Source organism: Gouania willdenowi, chromosome 1 (genome assembly GCF_900634775.1).
Source record: "Gouania willdenowi chromosome 1, fGouWil2.1, whole genome shotgun sequence".
Lineage (NCBI taxonomy): Eukaryota > Metazoa > Chordata > Actinopteri > Blenniiformes > Gobiesocidae > Gouania > Gouania willdenowi.
In genome coordinates, this window is record NC_041044.1 from 44,628,217 (window position 1) to 44,637,771 (window position 9,555).

The 9,555-nt window shown below is 40.0% G+C and overlaps 1 protein-coding gene across 1 annotated transcript; it reads left to right on the top strand.

Moving 5' to 3' along the window:
- Positions 1-357: 357 nt before the first annotated feature.
- LOC114460492 (ras and Rab interactor 2-like) lies at positions 358-9,115 on the top strand. Its single transcript, XM_028442401.1, has 5 exons — positions 358-371; positions 3,501-4,741; positions 7,895-7,977; positions 8,231-8,456; positions 8,685-9,115. The coding sequence occupies exons 1-5, from the start codon at positions 358-360 to the stop codon at positions 8,849-8,851; spliced, it is 1,731 nt and encodes a 576-aa protein (XP_028298202.1). The 3' UTR covers positions 8,852-9,115.
- Positions 9,116-9,555: the final 440 nt, after the last annotated feature.

Genomic DNA, 9,555 nt, shown 5'->3' on the forward strand with positions numbered 1-9,555 from the left:
TTAACAACTTTAAAACATCACAACACGAAGTAGCAGCTAATGCTACATGTTCTATTTAATCACTAGTCAGCTTTTAGCTCACTTTTAACTTTTAAACTAAAATGTTAATGAAGGAAAAATTCAACCAAAGTGAGTTTTCTTTTTTTTTTTTTCCCCTTTTTTTTTTTTAACGCTGGTGTTTTGGTTCTATTCGTTTCCATGTTATCTGGTGACCTTCTGCCAGGTTGTTGACTGTTGTGAACTTAAAATATGTGGGTTAAGTTTCACGTGTTTTATGGTAAACTTAATGTATAGTGTGAGTGAAAGTAAAGGTTTGTGAGTTTCAACGGTTTCCCGTTACCACAGCAACACAGTGGGATGTTGGTAACCAGGTAACACGGACACCAATCGAGACACAACACCACCTGCTGTACATTAAAATATGTTTGGCTTGTGTTCAAGACGTTTTGCTCTATTTTTAACTTGGCTTTTCCCCCTTACTGTTTTAAACTCTAAATGTTTTCAGATGACATCATGGTTAGTTCTTATTGCTTGTGGCTGAGTTACTCGATTTTTTTGATATTACATCATGAATTTGCAGTTAATATAACATTTGACTTATTTCTGTTTAATACATAATTTGTATTTTTAGCTACCCCGCTAAACCTTTTATTTTAGCCCTAACTGTAACACTAACTGTACTCTATTTTTAATCCTTACTGTAACTCTAACCCTAAAATGTTTATTTTTGTCAGAAATGTATTTTTAAAGGTGGAATAAAAAAAAAAAAGTCAAATGTGGGGTTTGAACCCAGAAATGTATCTATAGGCCGGTGGCTATGGCTACGTTTAACATACCTCCTGACACTTTCTACTAGGGATGGGCAATATGGACTAAAAAAAATATCCAGATAATTTCTGGTATTTATCACGATAACGATAAACATCACGATAAATTAAAAAAAAAAATATAAATAAATAAAATAATTCCCAACTTACAGTGTAAACAGGTTCTTTACAAACACTAATAAATCTGAATACATCAACACTAGACACATTAAAAAAGGCTACAATAACTGCTGACTCAGAGTTCATGAGCTGATATTTTATGGAATATATTAGTGCATGTGGATCACTATTAGTGTTATTGTATTTAATTCATTTATTTCCTCACTTAAAATTATATTATTTTCTAAAAAAAAACCCCTAACCCTCTAAAAAAAGCACATGAAAAGCAAAAATAACTCCATCAGTGTTTTTACTGTTGCTGAATCTTGTTTCATTTATCTTATGAGTTACATAAAGTTATGGTTGATAAATAACTGATTTCCTATAATTAAACCAGATCAAGCTGATGATGTAATCATTCAGTATATTTATGTGTAATAATATCAATAGTTACATTAGTCTAATGGGACCAGCTTTGTCTGTGAACACGTGAAATATAATTAAAATATATTGCATTTCACAAGTTTGCGTTTCACAAGTTTGGACATTATTATTATGCTAACATTGATTTCTCACAATGTGTGACATGTTTAGTTTTTATCCTTCCATAGTAAAGTGTTAAATCTGATCATAAACTAATCTGTGGCTTTATGACAGTAAGACGTGTTCTTTTTACTTGGCCTATTATTTATATGGAGTAGTTAGCATTAGCTTATAGCCCAGTCTGTGTGTCGGTGTGTTAGCTTAGCATAGTTAGCTTAGTTTAGTTGAGTTTCCAGTTCATAATCGTTGTGGAACTTTGGGTGGATCTGACGGAGGAACTTGGATTGGTTCACTTTGTTGGATGTTTATCTGGTTTTAACCAAGTAGCGGTCCATGATGTATCGTAGCCGTGACGTAGCCTGTGGGTGTGTGAGGGTTGGGGGGCGGAAGCGGTGGTGGTGCACACCGCTACCAGCTGCTGTGAACAGCGTTCTGCTCCAGAGAATAATAAGTTGACAACAAAATACGTGACCCTCTCTAATTTCCGACATGGGAATTTATCGTTTATATCGTGGGAAGACATATTCTTACCGGTGAGAATATTTTTGACGATAAATCATAAACGATAAAATATCGCACATTCCTACTTTCTACATATTAATAGTTTTTTTTTTAACATTTTCCTCCACGCTGGTATTTTGGTTCCAACCGTTTACGTTTTAACTGGTGACCCTTTCCTTGGTCATCAATATTAACGTCATATTTTGTAACGGGAAATTCATTTTCCACATTTTTTTTGCGTGTTTAATGTTGGGGTTTTCGCATTTTCTGTTACTACTGCAACACAGTGAGATGTTGGTAAACGGTTAACGCGGACACCAATCGAATCGTAACACCACCTGCTCTTTATTAAGGTGCGTTCAAATTGAATACCACTCCAGCGACTCTGGATCAGAATTAATGTAAATGATGTGACTTGCATGCTCAAAGTTTAAAATTTTGAACTTTTCAAGCGACTTTGAGTAACGCTGTGTCGCGACTCAGCAATAAGCGAGCAAAAAGTGCGACCATAATCAAGCGACTCATCGCGGGCGATTTAACCAACTACAGTTGCTGAAGTTGCGCTGACACCTTCCAGCGAATCAAATCTCACGATTGAGTTGCTGGAATTGTGAGTCGCGTCACTTGATGGGAGATCGCTTTACGTTGCGTCACTTAAATTGATTTTGAATCTAAGGCAAGGCAAATTTATTTGTATAGGACATTTCATACTCAAGGCAATTCAATACCCTTTATATGATCAAAAAGTGCAACAGAACATTTTCAACAGCTTAAAAATAGGAACATTAAAAATATAGCCGCACGCGGCAATAAACGGCATTCGCCGCAACGCCTTTGCCGCACAGCCTTTGCCATGCTGCCTTCTCTGTGCCGCCTTCGATGCGCTGCCTCAAGTTCATACAAAGACATAATATAACAGTGAATTTTATATTATCAATGCATTATTATTGAGTTGTTTAGACAGAAATGTACTATTGAGATATAAACTTAGTACAACAACAAAAATCATAAATATGTCTAACACATCCATGAACATTGCTATAGTAGTTGTAGTAGTAGTTTAAGGAGGAGTGTGTTAATGTTTGAGCTGACGATTTTCAAGATTTGTTCAATTTCCTATTAACACAAAATAGAGAGAATCTCGATACAAACTAACACAAAAAAAAATAAATCATGCGTCTCATTGACTTTTTTGATCAAGAAGACAGAAATTTTAAGCCGTCAGTAAAACGGAGTGCGTTAAAATATGTTTGCCCCATATTAAATGAAGGGCACATTGGTTGCCCACAACAACAAAACAATAACAATGTGCTTTTAAAAAATAAATCTGTAAAACAATTTATAATAATAAAACTCAACGTAATAAAATAAGGATATGGCAGTTACACCTCATTTATTTCTTGTAAAAAATTTTTATAGGAATTATTTAATAACTTAGAAGAATGTTTTCATTCAGAGCTTTAAGTCTCTTCACTTTACTTTATGACGACCCAAAAGCCTCAACGTGTCTGTGGGTTTTTTGTGTTGCAGGATTCTGGGAGTCGGCGTTGTGCACACGGTGTTCCTCGCCCCCACCGCTGTGACAGGAACCAGGCCGCTGGGGCGTGGCCGCACTGCGGCAGTGCTCCCTCGACACCGGGCTGGGACAAACCCGCGGCTTTCCTTTCCTCACGGGGGCGACCCCCGGGCGCTCCTTTGTGCTTCGTTCACCCTCTGTTCATTCACGCTCGCCGCCGGAGTCCAGACGGCCCTGGGGGGGGATGTGGGGGCTTCAGAGCCCCAGAGCAGCAGCAGCAGCAACAGCAAGCAGGTCAAACTGAACGCCACGTCACGCCCCCCTCCCCCTCGCCCCCCTCCTCCACGCTCCATGCCACGCCGACGCCCTGCCCCGCCTCCTCCTGTGCATTCAGCTGCTTCCACCAAACCCAAAGTGATGCCCGAGGTTGCGGCATCTAGACCTCAGCCGTCCGTCAACAAGCGTCCAGCGCCTGCTCGACCAGCGCCGGGCACCAAACTTGGTCCATCTAAAAGTTGCTCCTCTGCGACACGACGCGCGCCTCTAAATCAGCCGCCGCCACGGCCCAAGAAGCCTGACCTGGAGGCTCATCGCTGCCACATCGCCCTGGACGATGAAACAATCGCCAAAGCGCTCTCCCGAGCCAAGCTGCCTTCCTGTCGGCTGCTGCCTGACGACGTGATGCTGGAAAATTCGTCAGGAAGTCCCATCGTCAGCGGACGCCAGCGCTTCAGTGACATAAGCGTGTCCACGTCCTCTTCCGACTCCCTGGGCCTGCCCCCTGACTCCGCCCCTCACGTGAGCCGTCAGGATCCTGTGGAGGACAGCAGTGAGGAGGACGACGAGGAGGAGGACTACGGAGTCGGTCTGGAAGCCGACCTCGAGATGCGTCTCCGCCCGTCTTTCAAATTGCGGCGGCGGCGTGTGGGCGTGGCTTTGAGCGGCGGCTCATTCATCTTCCCGAAGGCACTGAAGGGACGATTCCGTAAGATGAGCAGTGCGCTGAGCTCTCTGGTGACTCCAGAAAAGCGGCTGGTGAAGCGGATCTCGGAGCTGTCCCGGGACAGGGGCTCCTACTTCGGCTCATTGGTGCAGGACTACATCAGCTTTGTCCAGGAGAACCGCAGCTGCCACGCCACCGGCCTGGACTTTCTGCAGACGCTGCGCCAGTTCCTGACCCAGATGAAGGCGTATCTGCGCCAGAGCTCAGAACTCGACCCCACCATCGAGTCCCTGATCCCAGAGGAGCAGATCGGTGAGTCAGTGTCTGATGTTTGTTTGACGTTGACAGGAAGTGAGTCGGTCCCATAGCGGAGGATTTCTGACGCTAACGTCTGAAACCTCCACGACTCGCTCTGTCTCAGCCTGTCACAACCCTCACTGCTCCACGTCTGCACATGAGCTGTGGAACAAGCTTCTCCGCGTGATGGAGCACTCAGACGGTCAGGCAGCGATGCTAACGTTAGCAGTCCACACCGGATGTAAGGATATTTTTTAAATCGGCTAAAAATCTAATAAGAAGGGATTCACTGTACACAGCACAGTATGTGCATTGATACTCTGCTTAAACAATAGGGGGTGCTGGGTAGGGCTGCACCATTTTGACAAGAAACCTAATTGCGATTTTTCTGACAGATAATGCGATTGCGATTCGATTTACGATTTTTGTAAATATTTTATATATTTAAATGCATATGCGTTTGATTTTTTTTTTTTTTTCAAAATTCCGTGTTTTCCTCATCAGTTTTTTAAAATACAAAAATAAAATGTAATTTAAAATAATGAGTAAGATACAATTAAAAGGTAAATATATGTTGTACCAACATGGATTATTCTGACTGCTCCTTTTTAATTATTTATATGTCATATAAAGATGTATGAGAGCAGCATTGTCACCCAATTTCCCCTCAGGTATCAATGGTTTACTGAATCTGATCAGGTTTATTGATTAAGTTTAACTAGATGATAGGCTCAGTAATTGTGATTCATTTTCAATGATTTTCAGGAAAAAACAATAGTAATTTTATTAGGAAAAAATGGATTTGAATTCTAATTTTAAAATGTAATTGAACCCAACCATGTTACTTTATTGCAGTCTAATCACTGTTACTGTGCTGCTTTATCAGTCACTAGTTGGAAAATGCTACATAGAGATGCTAACGTCTGAAACATTAGCATTAAAGCCTCGACGCACTGGGAGGAATGCTAATGATTCTCTTCTTTCTTTATTGTTACACAATCACAGCAACACATTGTTCTCAGACGCACACGTCATCATCTAAACCCCACACTCTGTGTGTGCGTGTGTGCGTGTGCGTGCGTGCGTGCGTGTGTGTGTCCTGCAGAAGTGACGCACACACATCTACTAAACCTGTGGTTCTCAACCTTTGGGTTTACGAGACACTGGGAGGGGGTCACCAGATGCCTTCAAGAAACTAGGAATATTTTTTGAACAGTTTGATCCTGTTGCTTCTTTTAATGTATTTTTGCTACATTTCTCTCATTTCTGACACTTCTACATCACATTTTAATGACTTTTCTACACATTTTTCCACTTTCCAGTCATGTTCAGCACTTATAAACCCTTTCCACCACTTTTACACTTAATGTCACATATGTTGACCTATTATTGTCACTTTTAACCTCTTTTCACCATATTTCGCCAATTTAACCACATTCACCATTTGTCATGCCCATTATTTGCCAGTTTAAATTAATTGTTCCAAAATTGACACTTTGAACCATTTCAACACCTTTTCCACCATTTTTGGTCACTTTGAACACATTTTATTAGTGATTAAAACCAGGATTTCCATCTTTAAGATGACTATAATAATAATAATAAACGTTCCTGGATAACAGTGGATATTATTCAGATGAATAAATAAATGTGGTTATCACAGATTCATAGAACAATGGACCATCATTTTACTGACTTTATGGATGGACCCCAAAAATCTCTCCCCTTTATTCCCCCTTATAGATGGTCCTGTCTCCACATGACTGTTCTTCATGTGAAGACATTTGATTAGATATTATATGATTCTGAGAATGTCAAGAACAACATGTATCAATATATTTAACAACAAAATGACAGAAAACGACAATGAAACGCTAAGCGACGAAAGAAAAATAACAAAAACACAGATTCCAGTTTTCTCGTGTCGTGAGGGCGGGGTTTAGGAGGCAGATTAAGCTGATTGATTTAATTTGACCCTCTGAGAGTTATACATTTCATAATTTTCTGCGCCGGAGGTGCTTGATCACACCCCATGCTGTGAAAATTCCTGGTAAGAACCTTGTGTCCTGATGCCAAACAATATGATATATCATGAAATCAATAAGTTACAAGTACAAAATGGTATGAAATACAATTAATTTCATTTTTTTTTAACTTGTGAGAACAAGCAAACTAACTGTAATTCAAGCACAAATATCAAAAACAAGTGATACGTTCATCAAACTGTTTTTTGCTTCTCCAACAGATTTTGATTCCTTTCAGTTCCTAAATTCTAAATAAAAAATTAAATCAGGGGCTGTTGCCTTTATTTATTGTCATATTTGTTTTTCATTCACTGTATATGAAATTTGTTCTCTGAATTTGACCCATCACTGAGGAGCAGTGGGCATCATGGAGCAGTTAGCGTTAAGGGACTTGCTCAACATCCCACAGTGAAAAGTAACCACATCTATCTATGAAAATGTGAAGTATGTTTAATGAAAATAAAGTCCAATCACCTTCCAGATAAAATGCATTGAGGAATGAGGAAGTTTAACAAGGTCTGATGGTGCGTTCACTGACACCTCGTGACTGGGGGTTTATGTGCTATGCTAACGTTAGCAACAATAAAAAAAAATTCAATTAAATCGCATGGTGAAATATTACAATATATCGCTGAATCTGTTTTTTCTTACGTCCTTAATGAATGTGTATATACGTATATGTGTGTGTATGTGTATATATATATATGTTGTATTGTAGCTCAGTGTGTGATGGCTGTGACCAACTTTCATGTTGTCCATTCGACTCCGTTAGCTTATTTTGTATTAAAATACTTGTTTTATGAGTTGTTTCTTTCACTAATTCTCAGAACATCATGTAAAGTTCTGAGTGCGTCCTAACCCAGACCTTCATCCAAACTAGACACACTACAGAACTCACTCACACGTGCTGTCCCTTAGAGGAGGAAAAGCCAAACTGATCAGCTGTTTGTTAATAAATTTGTTTGTGTGGCAGCAAATTTAAGACTTTATAGAGTTAATGATCTATTTTAGTTTTGGGCCTTATTGTGTTTTTATGAGAACTTCTTTCCATGTGTGTTGCTTTGATATCATGTTTAGTTTTCATGTTTCTTCTTCTTTCTTCTTATTGCTGCTGTGATCACAGAATCCTCTCTGATTTCCACAGATCAGGTGTTGGAAAAGGCAATGCACAAGTGTGTCCTGAAGCCCCTGAAGGTAGTGGTGGAAGTGGCCCTCCACAGCTTCCAGGTGAGGAAAACCAACTCTGAGGATCGTCTCCTGTCTGAGTCTGAGTCTGAGTCTGAGTCTGAGTCTGAGTTTGAGTCTGAGTCTGAGTCTGAGTCTGAGTCTGAGTCTGAGTCTGAGTCTGAGTCTGAGTCTGAGTCTGAGTCTGAGTCTGAGTCTGAGTCTGAGTCTGAGTCTGAGTCTGAGTCTGAGTCTGAGTCTGAGTCTGAGTCTGAGTCTGAGTCTGAGTCTGAGTCTGAATTGATTCACTCCTCAGGTGAACAGTGGTGCGCTGCAGCAGCTGAAGGACAACCTGGCCCTGGTGAAGACCAAGCGGCCCCAGGAGCTCGGGGCGGAGGGCGCCGTGGCCCCGGACCCTGTGGCCATCGAGAAAATCCGTCACAAGTTCATGAACATGAGGAAGATGTACTCGCCTGAGAAGAAGGTGTCGCTGCTGCTGCGCGTCTGCAAACTGATCTACAGCATCATGCAGGACCACTCTGGTACATCTTCATCAGAACGACCAATGCCAACCTTTTTGTTTCTGTTGTTTTTTTGTCAAAACTGTTTTTTTTTTGTTTTTTTTTGGTGTCTTTTATATAAGTGTCTTTCCTGCCCCCTTTTGTGTATTTTGTTTTTTTTGTTATTATTAAAATAGCATTTTGGGTTTTTTTGTATTTATATGATAATTTGTGTATTTCTCTCTCACTTCCTTCCTTTCTTTCTTCCAGGGAGGATGTACGGTGCTGATGACTTCCTGCCCATGCTGACGTACGTGGTGGCTCAGTGTGACATGCCAGAGCTGGACTCAGACATCCAGTACATGATGGAGCTTCTAGATCCTTCTCTGCTGCAGGGGGAGGGTGAGTCCTCCCCACCTACCCAGGCTCCTCAGTAACATAAGCACTCACAGATGATGGATGATGCTGCGTGGGTTGCCAGGTTGGGTTTTTTGTAATTCTTACCGTCCAGGATTGGGGTCAATTACAACTCAATTACAATTATGGTGACCAGCATTTTTTCCAAATGATATCTAAAATTACAATAATCACAATTCCTGAGCTTTAATGAATAACCCTATAGAACGTATCTTTCCTCTTGTGTTAGCTTTCTGTTAGCATCTCTTATGTCTCTTAAATCAGCTGTAAAATAAAAAATATTATCTATCATCTAATTAGTTTCTCATCTATTGATTACCTTGTTAGGCTTCCTAATCAATAACAATATTAGTATTAATATTTTGGTGAGTATATCCCTAGGTTTAATATTTTTAAATAGTAAAATGATTCTAAAGAGAAGGAAAAGTTCATATGAAACATGTTTTAATAATTAACTACGTATGTTTAAGTAACTGTAACATGGCTCCACAGGTTTGCATTTAATCAACTGTCATTTTTATATAAAAATACAACAATTACAAGTACAAAGTCAAATATCTGAACTAGAATGAAATTATTATTGTTGTCCTTTAGTATTTTTTTAGTGTGTGTGCGTGCGCGTGCGTGTGTGTCATTTGTGTATTTTTGGTTGTATTTTGTGTGTTTTGTTGTCCTTTTGTTTGTATTTTGTTGATATATTTTCCATGACAATTACAAAGTAAAA

What these genes read in the sequence shown, in the direction of transcription:
- LOC114460492 (XM_028442401.1), top strand. An exon ending in TGGCCCTCCACAGCTTCCAG is followed by an intron (nt 7,978 to 8,230) that starts GTGAGGAAAACC and finishes TTCACTCCTCAG; the next exon opens with GTGAACAGTGGTGCGCTGCA. An exon ending in CATCATGCAGGACCACTCTG is followed by an intron (nt 8,457 to 8,684) that starts GTACATCTTCAT and finishes TCTTTCTTCCAG; the next exon opens with GGAGGATGTACGGTGCTGAT.